The 20,827-nt window shown below is 43.7% G+C and overlaps 2 protein-coding genes and 1 long non-coding RNA gene across 3 annotated transcripts in view; 1 reads left to right on the plus strand and 2 right to left on the minus strand.

Moving 5' to 3' along the window:
- Positions 1-20,827, plus strand: part of LOC143289182 (uncharacterized) — a 45,618-nt gene that overhangs the window by 12,830 nt on the left and 11,961 nt on the right. The gene's annotated exons all lie outside the window — the stretch shown is intronic.
- LOC143289285 (uncharacterized) lies at positions 4,353-5,290 on the minus strand. The gene has a single exon (XM_076598285.1). It carries the CDS (start codon positions 5,271-5,273, stop codon positions 4,353-4,355), a length of 921 nt encoding a protein of 306 aa, XP_076454400.1. The 5' UTR covers positions 5,274-5,290.
- Positions 5,291-7,592, minus strand: LOC143289286 (uncharacterized). The gene has a single exon (XM_076598287.1). The coding sequence runs from the start codon at positions 7,590-7,592 to the stop codon at positions 5,874-5,876; it is 1,719 nt and encodes a 572-aa protein (XP_076454402.1). The 3' UTR covers positions 5,291-5,873.

The raw sequence follows: 20,827 nt of genomic DNA on the forward strand, positions 1-20,827 counted from the left end.
ACTCCCATGCCCCATTTTTGGCAAACACCTTTCCAAAAGAGTGGACTACAATCTAGACTTCTCTGGTTGAGCCAAGTTCATTATCTTGACCTCAGTGATGGTTGGACGATTACCAAAAATTGTTATTTTGTATTTCATTGAATATCAGTCTGACAGACAAGATTTTACTTCAAATTGTACACCAAAGTATGGCAAATATGTGTGCCAAATTTCAAACCCATAGCTTGTGTAGTTTTTTAGATATGGAGTAAACAGATACAGACCTGCTGAAAAAAGCCGTTTTGAGAAAACTGACTTTGAAAATTAAAATAGGGGTTTAAACAAGATCAGTTTTGAGCTAAGTGGCCAAAGTACCTAGAAATTAGCTGACATGCATATGGAATTGAACTTACATATGCACTAAAAACCTCCTGGCAAGTAATAAAGCTTACAAGAGATGTTTTTCACAGGGACGTGATGCACGATTTTGACCAAAAAACATTGTATACAGTTGCAAGCTGTTGACAGGAGACATTAACCTTCACAAACAATATAAATATCTTACATAACAGTAACAAACAGATCAAAACATCACATACACTCAACTGGCCTACCTATTCAAAAGCACCTGACTGGTAATAATCCTCCCCAGAGACATTTGTTGCCAATGATGCTAAAGCACGACTCCTGCGAATGTCACTGGCAGACGGTGTAGCCTGTGAGCCTGCTGCAGTAATCCTGCTTCTGTCCATCTCTTGAAAAGCTCTTTTGCAATAAAAGCCAGCTGTCATTCCAAGGTGGTCAAAAACTGGCAGCCTACCACACTCTCCATCATTGAACACTATGGTAGCGTCTGCCACAGCAAGGCACAACCTCTTCCTGCCAACAAAAGTTGTTTTGGGGCACCGCTGCCAGATGACATTGTGGAAGGACTCGTTGGTGTTCTGAGTCTCCCCATGACTACATTTCTGCAGCAAATCCTCACTTGTCAAATTTTCAAATGCTGGCTTGATTGCCTCACAAACATATTCTGGTAAACTGTTCTTGTTCGCATCACCAACACCAGATCTGGATGGACACCATGCTCCGCACTCGTCATGTTTTTTGTTTCTATGTTTCCAAATTGCCCAAATGTCTTTTTTCATACTGACCACATCCCCAGTGTTGTTCCTGATTGCTGCCCCATAGTGTCCCTGAATGACCTTGATGGCTTTCATGGTCAACCCTCCCTTGCCCCCAATACCCTTCACTGTTTTCCCATTGTGGTTGAAAGTTCTATGCTTCAGCTCCTGCACTTTATTCTGCTGTTGTCTCCCCATCCTCTTTTGTACATGCCCACAACACTCTAACCTGCCCAGCTGGACGTTTTCGTAGATTGGTGGATCAGCATTATTCAGCGTTGCGAAGGTCTTGCTATCACCATCACCCAGGAAGTTGACGTAGCGTAACTGGCGTTTCTCCAGGGAGCGTCGAAAGATGACCTCGGCACCATCCGGTTCCATCTTTCCAGCAGATCCTTCATGGTTCTTGTCGCAGCTGGGTTCATGCTGCACCTTTTCAATAAAGAAAGCAAGAAAAAAAAAAGTTTATTTTTTCAATTCATTTTATTCACAGAATATTAGACACACACACACACACACACACACACACACACACACACACAGAGTTTATGTGCACATCCAATTTTTCACATAATCATACACACACACACACACACACACACACACACACACACACACACACACTTATGAATAATACATACCTGCCATTCAAGGTTATTTTTTCAATTTCATTTTATTCACAGAATATCACACCCACTACCCACAGCCAGACACAGTGCCTTTTCTTGGATTAGTTTTCCTGTCACTGGAATGTTTTTTTCTCCAGGCTTCACAGAACCACTCCCACACTTCTTCGTCGATGTCCGAGTACGTGGTTTTGCAAATTTTCAATAACTTTCTGTCCCCACTCTAACTGCTCTGCCATCTTGTCAGGATTGACTCTCTGTCTCTAATAATGGACTGAATTTGCGTTTTTCCAACATCCAACGACTTTGCAGTGGAAATGGCACTTTCCCATACGAACTCTGTTCAACCACCTTAACACGTTCTTCCACGAATGCTGAATTCCGTTTCAGCTTGTTGCAGAGAAACCCTTCTCAGAGTGACAAAGGCCGTAAGAACAAAATTACTGGTCCACAGTGTTATGGCAGAACTGGCCACAGATGTGAACTGCCTCACTGACCACTTCAGAATGGAGATGTGATCACCAAAATTATTATAAGTATTAAAGAATTCATGTGCTGTTATTAGTTGTTATAATCAGTTTGTTTTAATCAATATAATGTAAGTCAAATGATATTACGTGCAAATGTTACAAATTGTTACACATGGGAAATTGGAAAAAAAAAGAGCACACTGGCACACATGATATTTCAGTCCCCAAGCACCGTCTTCCTAGTAGTCAGTGCAGTTCTGCACTGAGTGGTATAATTGGAAGCAGGTGATGGTCTTGTTGGGTTGGCAGAGTTTGTCACAGAGGGCAACCCCACACTTTTTACACCAGTTGGGGGTCTGCCGAGTCTGGATGTCCGGGTGTCTCCTGCTGCGAGCGCTGTACACGTGACACTTCCTGTAGTACTTCCTGCCACTGGGGATGGGTGGCAGAGGGCAGAAGTGTTCATTCTGCTTGCCACTCAGTCTGGACAGTGGAGACTGTATTGGTGGAGCAGTAGATGGCCCAGGAACTGCAGGATCAGGCTGTGCAGCGGCTTGCTGTACAGTGACTGCCACTCCACGCTGATACCGCTCATTCAGGCTGTCCCCAACAGCAATAACAAAAATTTTCAGGGACATTCTACCCTGGTTCCTGTTTTTCAGGTGGATGTTGTACAGGATAGAAGCCTGAATGAGGGTGAGGGTGAAGAGATAGAACAGCTTCCACCACTTCATGGTCTTCCTGTTGAGTGGCATGTAGGACAGGAGCTGGTCACTCTTGTCCACACCTGCCATGTTCAGGATGTAGTCCTGGACAGCTGTTGGCTTGCGGAATTCCCCTCGCCATGTGGTGACATTGATCATCAGGGTGGGATCAATTTTTGTGGTGATGACATGGACAGGTTTCTTGTCCACCCAGCGAAGGACAGCAACTGCACCTGAAACAGTACAGTGGGAAGTAAAGTGCTTGTACAGTTGTAGTGTATTCTCTTACTTACCTCTGCTGTGTCTATCAGCCTGGAAAAAATAACACACATACACACTACATATATAAATACATAATTATATAAGTATGTATGTGTGTGTGTGTCTATATATATATATATATGTGTGTGTGTGTGAAGCGATCCCACAAAGGGTACATTAAGTGTCATTTTGAAGATTTTCAGATATTTGCATAATCAAAAACTAGAGAAATAAAGCTTCACAAACATATACTTTGTTTTCATGTAGGTTTATTCAAACAAAAGTTATATTAGTTTAAATACAGTATGTAGCATGACGGCCATTTTGAGAAAATGCCACTTTAAGTTGGCAGAGCTATCTTGATAAAATGTCCATAGCAACGGAGGTTATTTCTTCACTAAAATGAATGAAACTTGGTGAAAATCATTATCACCCCTTCCTGTTTCAAACCAAACCAAAAAGAAATGTATAATTTATCATTGATTTACATTTTTAACCGATTTTGTATGCAAAGATTTTACATAAAAGTGCACACTGAAGCATTCACTGTAGCTGGCTATTCATGATTTCTCTAAAGCATGTACACTGATCATCATCTGGTTATATGTTCAAACATATTATCAAAGTTTAGAACAGACAGTTATTTTGCTGTAAGTGTAATAAAAATAATTTTTATATCTTTCAGGGAGGAATCTATCATGTAAGACTGAGGCAGTCTTTAGTTCACTTTGAATCTGATCTGGTGTATGGTAGTTCTAGTACAAAGCCCAAAACCTAAACAGTAACATGCAGTGACCAAAGAAAAAAAAGTAGTAAATGACACCTCTACCCCACAACAACCAAAAATCACAAATTTCACAAAACAATATGAAACAAAAATTCACATACCTGAAATTTCTCATGTCGATATGCTGAATAAGTCCACACACACATACTGAAGTCTTCTGAAATATCTTTTTCTCTCTAACTCACTCTCTCTTTATATTTTAAAAATATTTTTTATAAGTAGATTTGGTGTAGCGTATACAATTATTTCACATTCACCAAGCACGGTCCACATACTTTGACGCCTCCTTCAGTAACGAAATGAATCTCTTGAAGTCCATGTCAGGCACACATGCAAAGTTCTATGAAGTATGCTCCAAAAGAGAAAATGGTTTGTCAGACCTTCACACATGACAGCTATGAGTTTCAATATCTTGGCTCTGGCGTCAAAAAGTCCTTTGCATCTTCCCGCACAAAACTTCTGATGTTTTTGTACAGGTAATTTTGCCTCTCAAGAGACAGGCCTGGAGGTGGTATGATGGCTGGCTCATTGGGAAGCTCCCTCAGAACAGTAGCCACCTTATCTTCATCAACTAAAGGAAACACTGTTTCCTGGTCTGCCAGAGTTTCCCTGTACATCATGCATCCGGGCCTGTCTGATGAGAAGCGAAAATGACCAATCTTCTTAATTCCAGGCAATTTACGGAAATGATGGCCAGAAAATTGCTGCCAGTCAAACACGTCCACCTGTGTTCTGGCATCCTGTGCCTCCCCCTTCACAACCTGTGCCCTGTTGTGTTTCACAGGTGTACTGTCCTGCACCACATCACACAGGTCCTGAAGACAATGTACTTCAGCTCTCCTAAATGCTCGCTTCAAGAGACCGAAGCACCAGTCCGGAGCGAATTTTGTGTGTCCTGGAGGCATGAAGTGCAGACCGATTGAAGAATGTTTGCCCATCAACACCCGCCAAGCACAGTACCACAAAACAAATCTGTTTTTGTTCTGTCCCGAACAATTGTCACAATGCAGATCACAGTGCTGCTCTCCCACTCCATAGTTGTTGAAGAAGTGGTGGAGGTATGATACAACAGCATTGGATCCTTTGCTGGAGGATGCTCCTTCATCGATCAGATAGTTTATCTGCTGAGGAAGTCCCTCACAGCAAACCCCAAAGATGCCCACTTTCCTTGGGGTTAAAAAAATAGAGAGGCCCAGGCTGGTAGGGGCTGTGTGGAAGGTGGACTTGTTGGGCGAAGTCAAGAGTAGTGCATGGAACAGGCTCTGCTGTTGCTGGGGCTTGCACTCAGCTCCTGAAGTCCCTGTTCCTGCACCACTGCCTTGCATGCCGCTGTCATGGTCCTGTAGAACCGTCGTTCTTCCTCCACACGACTGAGGTGAGCCTGTTGAGCAGTGAGCAGCTCACCTTTCTCCTCGTCGCTGAGGTTGGCACTCCTGTAGATGTGGTGCATGTTCTTCTGACAGACCCAGCACAGGTCTGTCATGGGACGTGCAACCACAACAAATGGAAGTAGTGCTGCCCAGATCCTCCTGATTGTAGAGGCCGCAACAGGTCGGAATCCTGGAATTTAATGAGACATATAACTATAAAAAAAACATATCACACACAAAAAAAATCTAATATGAATTAGTTATTGGGCAGGTGACATGAAAACTTAAAAGATAATAAGTGAGGCAGAGTCTTGCACATCCAAACAAATCTAATCTGATGTGTTATGGAAACATTAAAATATTATGTGTCACGCTTTCTCCAGGAACAGCAGCATTAATTTCCTATAAGAAATCTCTAAACACAATCATGACAAATACTATTTTGCATGTAACTGATTTTTTGTTGTTTAAATATGGTTAATCATTTATCAGTTGCATAGATTTAAGAATAACATTTTTGTACTAACAACAGTTCTAAAGTGGTTCACACTTGTCCTATCTTACATGCTGAAACCAAAACTGTTGGTTGAAACAAAAACAATTAAAATATAGAAACTGGAATAATGCTGCAGTCAGTATGAAAGTGTTATTGTGTTTAGTGAATGGTTCCCAAGATACTTCTGGATCATGAATCCAGAAATATACTTTCTGACCATCTTTTTTTGAGGACTCCAGGTACCTCACACAGCAAAGCTGTAGCAGCTCATCTGTTTCAAGCACTTCCCCAACGTGTGCGCTGCCATGCCATTGGATTTGATAGAAAACATGCCTTTTGGGGAAGGTCTCATTTGGTGATCTCAACAGTAAAGGCACAAAATGATTGGGTAGCCAGTTGTCACCACTGGTCCCATCATCATGAGTGGATGACCACATGATGAACAACTTGTGGTCAGGGTGTGCACTGTGTGGTCTCATAATGCGATTGCAATGCAGCCTGTAGAGCGGATACCCAACAGATGGGTGAACTGATTGCAATGCACATTTTGTCACCTGACATGCTGCAAATAACTCCCACAGACCTGCAAATGTGCCTGGCTGTTTAACAGCCATCACCTCTTCTTGAAATGCAGTCTCGAGGGAAGGGCTTGAAGACACAGACGTTGCTTTTGCAACAAGTATAATTTCCTCAGGAGACACCCTATCATGAGGACCACACCATGATCTGCCATCAAGGAACAATTTTGGATTGCCTGCCATCTCCATAACAATCCTGCAGCGCATCTCCACATGATGCTTTTCATCACCGAACAGCAGAAGACTCAGTGACCGAAAAAGACAATTGCCATCTCCTTCAACACGAAGTGGAAAGCATCTGTGCCTTACCTCAGGTTCCAACAGCAACCATGTTTGTCTGTCAGTTATGGACCCAACAGGATTGGAGATGCTTGGAACCGGAAGACAAAACCTTTCAATCATCTCCTTTTGCTCTGCAAGAAGCTGAACTTCTACAAAGGAACTGCACCTTTGGAGTTCTTCCAAAACATAACTGAAAAAGATCTTCCTTTCTGTTGCGGGCTCACTGTGAAGCCCTTCATCTTCTGATTCCGAACCCTTTTCTGACACAGCTACTCTGTCACTGTCAGTCCCTTCTGACTGTGAGACCACAGGGCTTTGATGCTCAGCACAGAAATCTGATGGCAATTCCACATCAGTGTCAACAGAATCTGACTCTGAGGGTTTGCTGACCGGTCTTTTCAAACTGTCCTTTTGTGAGGAACCACTTTTGGCACATAGTGCATCTATCTCAATATTGAATGTTTGTCTCAATTGTTGAAGTGAAGCTTGGAGAGCCGAGATTTCTGATTGAAGAGCTTTTGTAACTGTGTTGAAGTGTGACATGGGAACACAGTCACCATGACAACAGCTGCCGTCTGTGGGTGTGTTTGAAGCATTGCTGGAGTCATGTGTATAGTTGGTGTCGGGTTCGTCACTTGTAACAGGCTGAGAGTCTCCTGTCATGGACGTGTTAGAGTCACCTGTTGTGGAAGTGTTGGAATCATCTGTAGTTGTGGTGGAACATCGGTTGTCTGCTAGATGAATGTTGGGCTCGTCTGGTCCACTGTTGTCAGTGTTGGGGGTGCAGGGAGCATTGTCTTTTCCATGAGGGGGGCTGAATGAAGTAGATTTGGTGATGTGGATAACTGGAGAGGGTGGGGAACAATCCGTGTCTGGTGTTTCCACTGTCGGATGTGTTACGTCCTCCTCAGTTGTCATGGAGACGGGGGGGGGGGGGGGGGGGGATGAGTAACTGGGGGGCCGGGGGGTGTGTGAAAAGTCTTGAGGCTGCAGGGCTGGATCGCTGCAGGGTGGGGTGTTTCCGGTCTGTGTGGTGAGGGCGAGGGGCAGGGCTGGGTAAACATACGTTACCTCAGCATCCAGCTGTGTGGTTGGCGTAACCGGGGCTGCGGCAGTGGTAACGTCTTTTCGCTGTTGGCTGGTCACACACACTGATGCCATGCTGTCCACCTTTGATAGAGGTGAAGCGTGACTGGCAGCCAGTGTGTGAACGATGGAGTGTAACTTGTCGAACTCGCATTCCACCCACTCCCTGCATGCTCGGCCTTGCACAAGTATTTTGTTTGTCGTGTAATATATATGTATCGTAAGCAATTTTCTGTTGGGCCGTGCTTTCAGTCTTAGTTCCAGAGTTGACTGGAAGAGACCTGGTGGCAATGTCAAGCAGTCAGCAGGCAACACTGTAGTACACAACACATGGCTGCTTGTGTAGTCACTCCATGCACACAGAGACTCCTTCGGTGCAGAGGTTCCCACATAACGGCAGAATAAACAATAACGCCAACATGGCTTTTATAGTGATGTGGTGTCGAATGTTTTTTGGATGGGGTCAAGTGTGTCTGATATGTGTTCGAAGTGATGTTCGTTGTTCTGTTTCCCCTTAATCATGGATCGGGTGGTGACTGGACCCATGACGGCAACTGAACCCAGTTGCGGCAGTCGGCTGGTTACTGATTAGCCCATGCTGATGGCTGGCGCTGAGCGTCTCTCGCGTACTTCACGATGTGCGCATTATATCCACCAGCATCGACAAAATAACTAAAATTACATTGTAGAAAAATGGTCGAATATGAAAGAAATGATTAAATTTATCAACATACCAGTTAATTGTCTTGATGTAGTTCATGGACACAATTATTTTTCACAATCATCACACAGCACCACAGCACACCTTGACGCCATGAGAGAGAAAGCAAGTGAGACAGAGATGGAGACGTAGTGTACGCTTTCACTTCCTTCGAAAAGGCATCTTTCTGTTCTGCTGGAAGCACATTTGACAGTGTTTTCCCATGCTCTAGGTAAGTTTCGGCAGTTGAAGTACACCTCGCTTCTGGATCAGGAGCACTGATGAGCTTCAAAGCCTTGTTGTCTATGAGCATTTTTTGCTGAAGATGGAAACCAGCTGCTGTGTATGCTTTGCAGGCCAACAACAGAAACTCTTTTTAGAAGCTTTATCCCTCATTTGTTTGAATTATTTCTGTAGTCTTGCTGCCAACAAATATTTGTCTTCCTGGCAAGAAGTTCTCTTCTTTGCTCAAGTCCACAGCACTTGGTCTTCCCTGCAAACATTCTGGCCTGAGGAACAAACCACAGAAATTGTTGAACAGCTCATGCTGTTTTGAACGCAAAAGGTGCCTTGAGGGCTCTTTCCTTTGGAAAAAACTTTTACTTAAAAAAAAAAAAAAATTTCTAGCAAAACTGCGACATGAAAATTGAATATGGCAACAGTTTTTATACGTTGGAAGAAGTACTTGTGTGTCGGTGGAAATTTTCTCTTTGCCATCTCTGGTAAATCCTGACTGCTTTTTGTTCACACATGACGTAATTCTGTGCACATTTTCTCTGCCAGTGTCTGACGCACCACATCTGCAGAGGATTTCTTTGTGGATGTCTTTGTACACCATCCATGGCCTTAGTGGTCGGCGAGGCTCTAAGCACCATAATTTCATTTCATTTCATTTGTACACCATCCTTTGTGAGGAAACTGAAGTAGAACAGAGTAAGAGCATCCAACATCTGCAATGTGTCCAGGCCAGCATCAAGATTCAAGATTCAAAAACTTTATTACTCAAGTCAGACTGTTGCACATTAGTACCCATAGTGTAGACTAATAGTAAGGAGTATTTGACAAAAACTGTATACCTGTGGGGGAAAAGCACAAAGGGAAAAAGTAAGATAATCACAAAAAATGAATGTAAATCGAGCATATGTCTTGTTTTTGGCCGTTGCTGGACAGGGCAGTACTGACAACACCACAGGATAGCGTTCACCAGTCAGACACAATCCTGTATCTAGCAAACAGCAAGCAAGCAAGCAGATTGAAAGCTTCAACAACAAAAAGCGCGGCAGAGCACAGTCAGGGAACTGCGGCACAGTACAGTCAGAGAACCGCGGAACAACACAGAGAACCGCGGCACAGCACAGTCACGACACAGCACAGTCAGAGAACCGTGGTACAGTACAGTCGGAGAACCGCGGCACAATGCAGAGAACCGTGGCACAGCACAGTCAGAGAACCGCAGCACAACACGGGGAACCGCGGCACAGCACAGTCAGGGAACCGCATCACAGCACAGTCAGAGAACCGCAGAACACTGCTGCAGGGCTGGATCGCTGCGCGGTGGGGTGTTTCCGGTCTGTGTGGTGAGGGCGAGGGGCAGGGCTGGGTAAACATACGTTACCTCAGCATCCAGTGTGGTTGGCGTAACCGGGGCTGCGGCAGTGGTAACGTCTTTTCGCTATTGGCTGGTCGCACACACTGATGCCATGCCGTCTGCCTTTGATAGAAGTGAAGGGTGACTGGCAGCCAGTGTGTGAACGATGGAGCGTAACTTGTCGAACTCGCATTCCACCCACTCCCTGCATGCTCGGCCTTGCACAAGTATTTTGTTTGTCGTGTAATATATATGTATCTTCAGCAATTTTCTGCTGGGCCGTGCTTTCAGTCTTAGTTCCAGAGTTGACTGGAAGAGACCTGGTGGCAATGTCAAGCAGTCAGCAGGCAACACTGTAGTACACAACACATGGCTGCTTGTGTAGTCACTCCATGCACACAGAGACTCCTTCGGTGCAGAGGTTCCCACATAACGGCGGAATAAACAGTAACGCCAACATGGCATATATAGTGATGTGGTGTCGAATGTTTTTTGGATGGGGTCAAGCGTGTCTGATATGTGTTCGAAGTGATGTTCGTTGTTCTGTTTCCCCTTAATCACGGATCGGGTGGTGACTGGACCCATGACGGCAACTGAACCCAGTTGTGGCAGTCGGCTGGTTACTGATTAGCCCATGCTGATGGCTGGCGCTGAGCGTCTCTCGCGTACTTCACGATGTGCGCATTATATCCACCAGCATCGACAAAATAACTAAAATTACATTGTAGAAAAATGGTCGAATATGAAAGAAATGATTAAATTTATCAACATACCAGTTGTCTTGATGTAGTTCATGGACACAATTATTTTTCACACAGCACCACAGCACACCTTGATGCCATGAGAGAGAAAGCAAGTGAGACAGAGATGGAGACGTAGTGTACGCTTTCACTTCCTTCGAAAAGGCATCTTTCTGTTCTGCTGGAAGCACATTTGACAGTGTTTTCCCATGCTCTAGGTAAGTTGCGGCAGTCGAAGTACACCTCGCTTCTGGATCAGGAGCACTGATGAGCTTCAAAGCCTTGTTGTCTATGAGCATTTTTTGCTGAAGATGGAAACCAGCTGCTGTGTATGCTTTGCAGGCCAACAACAGAAACTCTTTTTAGAAGCTTTATCCCTCATTTGTTTGACTTATTTCTGTAGTCTTGCTGCCAACAAATATTTGTCTTATTGGCAAGAAGTTCTCTTCTTTGCTCAAGTCCACAGCACTTGGTCTTCCCTGCAAACATTCTGGCCTGAGGAACAAACCACAGAAATTGTTGAACAGCTCATGCTGTTTCGAATGCAGAAGGTGCATTGAGGGCTCTTTCCTTTGGAAAAACTTTTACTTTAAAAAAAAAAAAAAAATTTTCTAGAAAAACTGCGACATGAAAATTGAATATGGCAACAGTTTTCATACGTTGGAAGAAGTACTTGTGTGTCAGTGGAGATTTTCTCTCTTTGCCATCTCTGGTAAATCCCGACTGCTTTTTGTTCACACATGATGTAATTCTGTGCACATTTTCTCTGCCAGTGTCTGACGCACCACATCTGCAAAGGATTTCTTCGTGGATGTCTTTGTACACCATCCGTTGTGAGGAAACTGAAGAACAGAGTAAGAGCATCCAACATCTGCAATGTGTCCAGGCCAACATCAAGATTCAAGATTCAAAAACTTTATTACTCAAGTCAGACTGTTGCACATTAGTACCCATAGTGTAGACTAATAGTAAGGAGTATTTGACAAAAACTATATACCTGTGGGGGGGGAAGCACAAAGGGAAAAAAGTAAGATAATCACAAAAAATGAACGTAAGTCGAGCATATGTCTTGTTTTTGGCCGTTGCTGGACAGGGCAGTACTGACAACACCACAGGATAGCGTTCACCAGTCAGACACAATCCTGTATCTAGCAAACGGCAAGCAAGCAAGCAGATTGAAAGCTTCAACAACAAAAAGCGTGGCAGAGCACAGTCAGGGAACCGCGGGACAGCACAGTCAGAGAACCGCGGCACAGCACAGTCAGGGAACCGCGGGACAGCACAGTCAGAGAACCGCGGCACAGCACAGTCAGGGAACCGCGGCACAACACAGAGAACCGCGGCACAGTACAGTCAGAGACCGCGGCACAGTACAGTCAGAGAATCGCGTCAGCACACAATTAAAGAACTGCGGCACAGCACACAATTAAAGAACTGCGGCACAGCACACAATTAAAGAACTGCGGCACAGCACACAATTAAAGAACCGCGGCACAGCACACAATTAAAGAACTGCGTCACAGCATACAATTAAAGAACCGCGGCACAGCACACAATTAAAGAACTGCGTCACAGCATACAATTAAAGAACCGCGGCACAGCACACAATTAAAGAACTGCGGCACAGCACACAAAGAACCGCGGCACAGCGCAGACAGGGAACTGCTGCACAGCGCACAGTTAAAGAACCGTGGCGAAGCTCAGTTACTGAACCATGGCACAGTCCAATACAAATTATCGGAGAACAACGATACAGCGAAAATATCAAATAAAGAAGAAGAAGAAAAAGTCTTGTAACAAATAAAATGAGAATTTGGACTTTTAACGCTGAGGGAGACTGAAAACATACAGGGGAGAGCAACAAATCAATCGGTGCTGAGTTCTTAATCAATTGCTCTGAGAAATGTAGTGCACATAAAAAAAATAAAAAATAAAAAAAAGAAAAGGAAAAAGAACACAACAAAGAATAATGTTGAAAAACAAACAAAACAAAAAAAAACAACAAACAAAAACAAACAAAAAATCATATTGGAAAAGGAATAGAAATGTGAAATGTCAATTGATTTCTTAAAGTACACAATTTCTTGAGAGTCTGTTTATGATACAGCAGTACCATAGAACTTAGCACCAGATTTAGGATTGTATACTAGGATTGTTTACTATGTCTATGTCAGGATGTTCCGTTGCTGTGTCACTTTTGCCGGTGTTGTATGTTGTATGGTTTTCCGCAGTTTCTGTCGTGGAGATGTCACTGCTGGTGATGTCTGGGGTGGGTGTGTCTGCAGAGAATGGTGAAGTCAGACCACCAGCTGCTGGAGCACTGTGGGAGAGCGAGCCATCAAGTGAGTGGTTGTGAGGTGGAGAGGGGCAGTGAGAAAGGGTGGGGGGATTGGGGTTTTCCGGAATTAAGGGGAGAGGCGTGTTGATCTGGTCTCCTGTCTGTGCGTCCCGCTGAGTCTGCTGCTGCGGTGTAGCTCTGTCGGGAGATGTGGTGAGAAGTGTGTTGATTTGGTCTGTGAGTCTTCCTAGGGGCCGGCGGGGGCGTGTACTGGGCAGGTCAGCGGCTAATTCTTGGACGATGGCACGCAGCCTGTGGAATTCCTCATCCACCCAGGCACCGCACACGCGGCCCTGCACCAGAATCTTATTGGTTGTGTAGTATATGTGAACCTTCAGTACCTTTTTCTGTGGCTTATTTTTTAAACAAATTTCTAACGTTGACTGAAATAAATCTGAAGGAAGGGTGCTATAATCAATAGGCAAGGGTTCAGTATATTTTTGCCGATTGTTAGCGATGTCCGTCCACGTGCATGAAACTTGTTTGGGAGCATACGTCCCAACACACGGTGAAAAAATGAAAAACGCCAGTGGGGCATATGTTCAGTTACAGTATCTATTGTTTTCTGTATAGGGTCCAATGTGTGTGTTATGCGTTCAAGAAACTGATCCTTGACCGCTGTGACTTCAGTCTTTTGCATGGATCGCGTCACTCGATCCATGCTGGCCACAGTACCTTGCTGTGGCAGTCCGCTGTGTTGAAACTAGGTCATGATGGCGGGGCACTCTACACGAACCGGTGAAAGACTAACACACACACAATCTGAGAACATCCATGAGCACATGTCTGATCACATAATATAACATCGACGATGAGTTAGAGAAGTCCAGTATGAAACCAAACACCACTTCATTTTCTTCACAATACATGGTGAATCATGTAGAATATAGCGAACAGTGAGAGAGCACAATCTGACAACCTCCCCACGGAGAGAGAGGACAGACATCCACCTGTGTGGCACATATCTCTCTGGGGCTGTAGGTGTAATACCAGGTATCAGACAGTTCAAAAAGACTGTCCTTCAAATGAGCACTCCATCTGAAGTCAGTATGAATGTCAGCCATCATCTGCTCAACAAATCCCCCAAATGGCTCACAAAATTTCTTTGCACAATTGTGTGCATGACGACGTGAAATGATGAATCACCATTCATGTCCAAGAGATGTGTACATGTAGGACTTTTTTCTGATCAGTGCTTGCAGTCCCAGTTTGGAGCCTCTGTGATGTCGTTAAGAGCAGACCAGCACTAACGGCAGAAAATTCGCAGAATCTGATGATAAGCGGGATGCGTCACTAACTTGGTAATTAATTCACAATGATCATGTTAATTATCCTCCATCTAAGAATTTGTTGATCAATAAAAGCAGCAAACATAATGTAGATTAACTTTTTCCCTTCCCTGATCATTCAATGAGTTCTCCCCAGATAATGCGGTGCCGACCTTGACCGCGAGTGCACCATCTCTGCTTTTTTTTTTTTTTTTTAGTAACTACGGTACGGCGCATCTCCGCATCATGATGCTCAACCGGGCCAGGCGATAGGGGGCGGGGCCTTGCGGTACCGCCGGAATGTGTATAACGAGATGAGTCAGGGAGTGCTTCTTAATGCACAGATGCGCGTAGAATTTTCTGCCGTTTGTGCTGGTCTGCTCTTAACGACGTCACAAGCCTCTCATTACACTGACTGCATGAATCCGTGAGCACAGAAATAACATTTTCCCATGGCAGTTCATACTTATCAAACATTGTTTACATACTTATAAAACATTGATTGTAAACGAGTAAATGTCCTTGTCACACACTCTTGCTAGGCTGAATATATATGACACACACACACACACACACACACATATATATATATATATATATATATATATATATATATATATATAATGTATAATATATACACACACAAAAAGTGTCTGTGTACACTCATTTTCTGATGTTGCAATGATGAAAATAATGTTCTTGAGCATTAGATCCAGTGGTCCCATTCAGGAAACCTCTGATTTTATTTTCTGATGACAACTCTCTATCCGGTTTGTTGTACAGTCAGCAAAGTTCACTTTCCCCTGCCTCGAAAACATCATCCACTTCTTGCACATACAGTCCCAATTTTAGATAAGTAATAAAAAGATTCCATGCTCATGCAATTGCTCCAATCACTCAACATTGTCATCTTCACTCTGACACTCACTTGTTCCCCACAGAATCTCGGATCTTGTCCTTCACAGCCTTGAAACAATCCAAGGAATTTACTTTGCATTTGAACACATCCAAAATGGCGAAGTTCTACAGCACTATTTGAAAATATTTTTTCAGTAGCAGTAATTTTGGACACGCATTTGTCTACCATGAAGGTTTCCAGTACTGCTTCATTCCCGGACTTGAAGAATTAAAAAATCTTTTCGAATTATTCTTTGCTTTTGTCAGGTAGTGTGAATAGAAAATGTGTGCTTTTGATTTATATGAGACTGAGCTGCTGGCAAAATTCTGCAAAGCACTCCCCCCTTTGCAGAGGTGAACACAACAGACAGCACAGCCAAACACGGTTTCCACACCTCAACCTGATGGAGCATGCACTTTCTTTTTTGGACACATTTTACAGTTTTTCTTCCTCCCTGGAAGATGGACGATGTTCTAGGTGAGTGGATTGGCATTAGTCACACCTGCCTGACTGACTGACTGTGGTGGTGGGTGTTTTCTTGAAATGTTGCCCTTGCACAGAGCTTTGAGAATACCAAGTCTGAATTCCAAATGTTGCAGATTCTTCGTTGATTGTGATGGCATGTTGGTGGCCTTACATATGATGGTGTTGAGTTGACCATGGCTGTCTGTAACAACCAGCAGCAGATATATCGTCACCAGCGTACAGATGGGTGACCAACTGGATAATAGGATGCATGTTGATCTGCCAGGTCAACACTTCCCATGCTTCTGTGACCAGCTCAGGCTCAGGGACGTTGACATCTTTCTCTCCACCTGGTGCTTTGGAGGACAGGATAAAGTACTGACTTCACTCTCAATATCGATGAAACTCCATCGATGTCTAGGTCAGTCAATAAGATCAACTTTTACAAGATTCTCACGCAGAAATCATTAAAACGGTTCAAAATCATTTTCAGAATTATTGTTCTTATTACACTACGACTCTCAAGTCATCAAACTCATCTTGCAACTTTGAAACTTCAAAACTTTGGCAAAACTTAACCAAATCAGAAATATAATCCACTGGTCTAGCACGATCAGGAATATCATGCAGAATGCCAATAAATATCAGTGGAATCAAGACTGACTCACTGATCGATTTCGGAGGTCCAGTGTTTGATTCATGATTTTGGAGGTCAGGCGATCAATTGACATTCAGGTATCGACTTCACTATCAGTGAAACTTGGTCAGTCAATATCTAGATCGATTTTTACAAGATTCTCATGCAAAAATCATTAAAATGATTCAAAATCATCTTCAGAATCATCATTCAGATTATGCTAAAACTCTTGGCAGTTGGTAGTCATCAAACTCGTCTTGCAACTTTAAAAAAATTACAACTTTGTCAAAAATCCAGCAAATCAGACTAGGGTGCCTAGTTCCTATTTCGCTCACTCTAAATCGGTCACACACATTCGAGGTTACTGTGCTTAGCACACTCGGCCTGCATGCGTCGGTGGTGGCTTTCCAGCAACATTGACCAATCAGCAGGAGTTTCAGACGCTCTGCAGTTTGTCAACTCATGAATATTCATCAGGAAAGGGTTTCAGCCTACCACGCAGTGTTGGTACAAATTCGCTTACCCCCCATACAATTTCGCTCACTTCATGTTTCAATTTCGCTTAGTGTTGCCTGCTAGGTCTAAGTGCTGTATTTTTGTAACAAAGAAAAATAAACCAGTTTATTTTGCCGATAATTCTTGCTTATCTGTGATTTTTTAACATCTGAAGATCCAGGCAATGTGTTTAATAGTTGATTTTTGGTTATGCAGAGGAAAAAGCGGTGGGTTTTGACCATATCAGAGTTCATTTTCTATCACACACACACACACACACACACACACACACAAAGCAACAAGGTGTTATACATTTCAAACCTTATAATCTTTAAACAAAAATCTTTAAAATTTGTATGAACTTGAGAATGCCAGTGTATGACAAACACTACGATTTCAAGAAAAAGAACAGTAAAAATAACACATGGTTCAAATAGGAAGTGGAGGGAATGGGGTCGTGGGGGTGGCCGAGTTGGTGGGGGCAGTGGAGGAAGACATCTTGGCAGCTTTCAGTTTCTTTGTTTCCTCTGCTTTGACCTTCCTTTCTTTAGCTTTAGCCTTCCTTTCCTCAGCTTTGGCCTTCCGTGCCTGTTTCTCTGCCTCTTTTCTCTCCTCCTCTGCTTTCTGGGCCATTTTGTCCAAAAACACCTCGTCGCTTGTCAGCAACCGATGACCGCTTTGAGTAGGCCTATTGCCTCTTATTTTGCTGGAAGGAGACATTGTGGCTTGTTTGATGCCAAAGATGGTGTCCACATCACTCTGAACAGACGTGGATGATGCAGAAGGCAAAAACGGCTGCTCCCCAAGACCATGGAGGTCAAGTCTTATCGGGTCTCCACCTTCAATCTCGATCACCAGGTCCTGGAGTCCCGCTACGTCTTCTGCGGTGATAGGCAAAGTGACCAGCTGGTCCAGGTCTTCAGTTGCAGGCTGTTCCTCTGTGGCTGCAGCTGCATCTTCTCCATGGTCCTCAATTGGTCCTGCAATTGCTGAGAAAGTGGAGGGCAAGGAAGTGGAAGTGGATGGCAAGGACGTGGAGGGCAAGGCATCAAGGACAGGGTCAGGAAGAGCCGGGGCAGGGTCCTCAGGGACTCGATCCAGGGCTGAAGCAGGGAGAAAGGCCTGGTTAGGGATTTGTGTCCTGTCCACAGGGAGGATCCCTGTGGCCAGGAAAGCCTTCTTCAGCAGCTCTGGGGTCTAATTCATGGACCGGGACTTTGAAGGAAGTCCGAGACTATTTCAGTTGTCTCGGACTAAAACGTGTTGTAAACTATTCATGGAGCCCGACTATGCGAAGTCTAGGACTAAACGAGGGACTAAACGGGTGAAATTTACACCCGCGATCTAGCAGGCGTAGCGAGCGTAGTCTGGGTCTAAATGCCCAAACAAAAATGGCTGCTATCATCGCATACCGACGTATGCAGCGGAGAAATCGTCTTAACATTCGGCGATTCCGCATTTTTAGAGATAGAACACACCCTTTTGAGGTGTTCAGTGATGCAAAAGTGTACCAGAAGTTTCGCTTTTTCCGCCAAAATATTCTCCTACTTACGGAGGAGATAGAAGAATCGTTGGAATTTGACATTGATCGAAAGGGTGCGCTTACCCCTCTTTTGCAAGTACTTATAACATTACGGTACTACGCAACTGGGATGTTTCAAAATGCAGTCGGAGACTTGATTGGAGTGAGCCAGCCCACCGTCAGTAGAACCATCACACGTGTCACGGAGGCCCTTCTTCGGTTGAAGAACTACAACATCCGAATGCCGACACAGCATGAGGCGAATCTGTCCAAAGTCAAGTTTTTTAACATGCAAAGGTTTCCGAACACATTCGCGTGTATCGACGGTACACAAGTTCCCATCCGGGCACCCAGCGAGCAGGAACATGAGTTCGTGAACCGTAAAAACTTCCATTCTATCAATGTGCAGGTAAGTTCCCCCCTCCCCTCTTTCTCTTCCTCACACACACACGCACGCACGCACGCACGCACACACGCACACACGCACACACACACATTTTACTGCCCTCAACCTGTCTCACACTATTTTCATATTAACTAGGGCCTATTATTTTACTTCATAGACTTGCACAATAAGGGTCATGCCATAAACTGTTATGAATTCAAGGTTACTGTAGCCCTCCCTTTTAAGTGTTTTATGTAGGCCTACATAGTGTGTAAACAATAGCCTTGGAATGAAATGTTCTGCACACCGCCTCTCTCTCTCTCTCTCTCTCTCTCTCTCTCTCTCTCTCTCTCTCTCTCTCTCTCACACACACACACACACACACACACACACACACACACACACACACACAGAGTAGTACAAGTATTCAATTTGCATTTCAAGTGTTTATTAAAAAATGTGAAATTGGTTGGTTTATTCTTTAACAAACTGGAACAAAATGAGCACATGCCCAAACCCTCTCTCCCTGGCTAGGCAGCAACTGTTCATGACTGAAATGTAAACAAACAATCTGACTGGGCAGCACACTGTTCATGACTGAAATATTAACAAACAATCTGACTAGGCAGCACACTGTTCATGACTGAAATGTAAACAAACAATATGACTAGGCAGCGCACTGTTCATGACTGAAATGTAAACAATCTGTGTGAGCAGCACTCTGTTCATCACTGAAATGACAAATAATGAAAAGGTAAAAAAAAAAAAAATGACCTGACTTGGCAGCACTCTGTTCATGACTGAAATGACAAATACTGGCAAGGTAAAATGTAATTCCTCTGGGAGGACAGGAAGGGTCCCAGTAAGAATTATTAGAGGTTCGAGTAAAATCTGCGGGGAATCTGCCACAGTCTTCCGCTCAGCATTGTGGGTCCTAGTTGCCTAGTAGCAGAATTAACCAAATTAAAATATTCTATATTAGGCGACCACATACTATAAACAGGCGAATTTATTTTATAATATTGAAAGAATAGCCAAAAATATTTCCAACAATATCAATAGTAACTTTAAAGTTGGGTTCAAATAAAAAAAATTATTAGGTTAGCGGCTACTGCACTCTTACCAAAATTAGCTCCCTTAGGCCGGAATACCACAAGAAGTGGGGGGATTACAAAAAAATGAGTCAGAAAAAAATGCCCCAAGCCCTCTCTCCCTGGCTAGAGAGCAACTGTAAATGACTGATAAAGAAAAACAAATGTATACATGTTCAGTTTTGATCATTTTGGATACAAAAGATAAGGGGTGGGGTGAACTGTTTCAACAACTAGTTTCCAGTTTGGTCTCTGAGTTGCCGCAGCTGCTCCTCCATCAGCTGCATTTTGAGTTTGTTTTTCTGAATTTCACTTCTAAGAAAGTCCTTCCAGAGCTTCTCACCTTCATCTTCTGTTTCAGCCTGCTCAGCCTCAGGGTGGAACAGTGAGCGTTTTGAACCGCCTTTCTTGGATCTTCTAGTAGAGGTGGACTGAAGCCGTGGTGGGTCTTAAAAGAAATGGTTTTGTAATCATTCTGGCTTGGGTGCCTGGTCATGTGGGCATTCAAGGGAACGAAATAGCAGATAATCTGGCTAAGAGTGGTGTTAGAGAGAAACGATGTAAGTTTTATATTCCTTTTACTGATTTTAAACCCAAAGTTCATCGGTATACTAAAGATCTCTGGCAGAAAGAATGGAATGAACAAATAGATAACAAATTATTTAAAATACGACCAAATCTTCAAGAGACTCTGCCTATGGCTGTGGTGAATCGAAAAGAAATGACAGTGCTGTGCCGACTTCATACATACATCACACATTCCTACCTCCTGAAAGGAGAAGAGGCTCCTTGGTGTATTCCGTGTGATGAACCACTCACTGTGCAACATATTCTGATTGATTGTTGGGACTTTTATGACACACGACGGGGTTTTTTTACAGCAGATTCATTGAGAACGTTGTTCCGTGATGTCCCTCCGTGGACAATATTGCAATTTTTA

Source organism: Babylonia areolata, chromosome 13 (genome assembly GCF_041734735.1).
Source record: "Babylonia areolata isolate BAREFJ2019XMU chromosome 13, ASM4173473v1, whole genome shotgun sequence".
In the NCBI taxonomy this organism is placed as follows: Eukaryota; Metazoa; Mollusca; class Gastropoda; order Neogastropoda; family Buccinidae; genus Babylonia; species Babylonia areolata.

What these genes read in the sequence shown, in the direction of transcription:
- LOC143289286 (XM_076598287.1), bottom strand. Translation starts at nt 7,592, where the DNA reads ATGACAACTGAGGAGGACGTAACACATCCGACAGTGGAAACACCAGAC.
- LOC143289285 (XM_076598285.1), bottom strand. Translation starts at nt 5,273, where the DNA reads ATGCAAGGCAGTGGTGCAGGAACAGGGACTTCAGGAGCTGAGTGCAAG.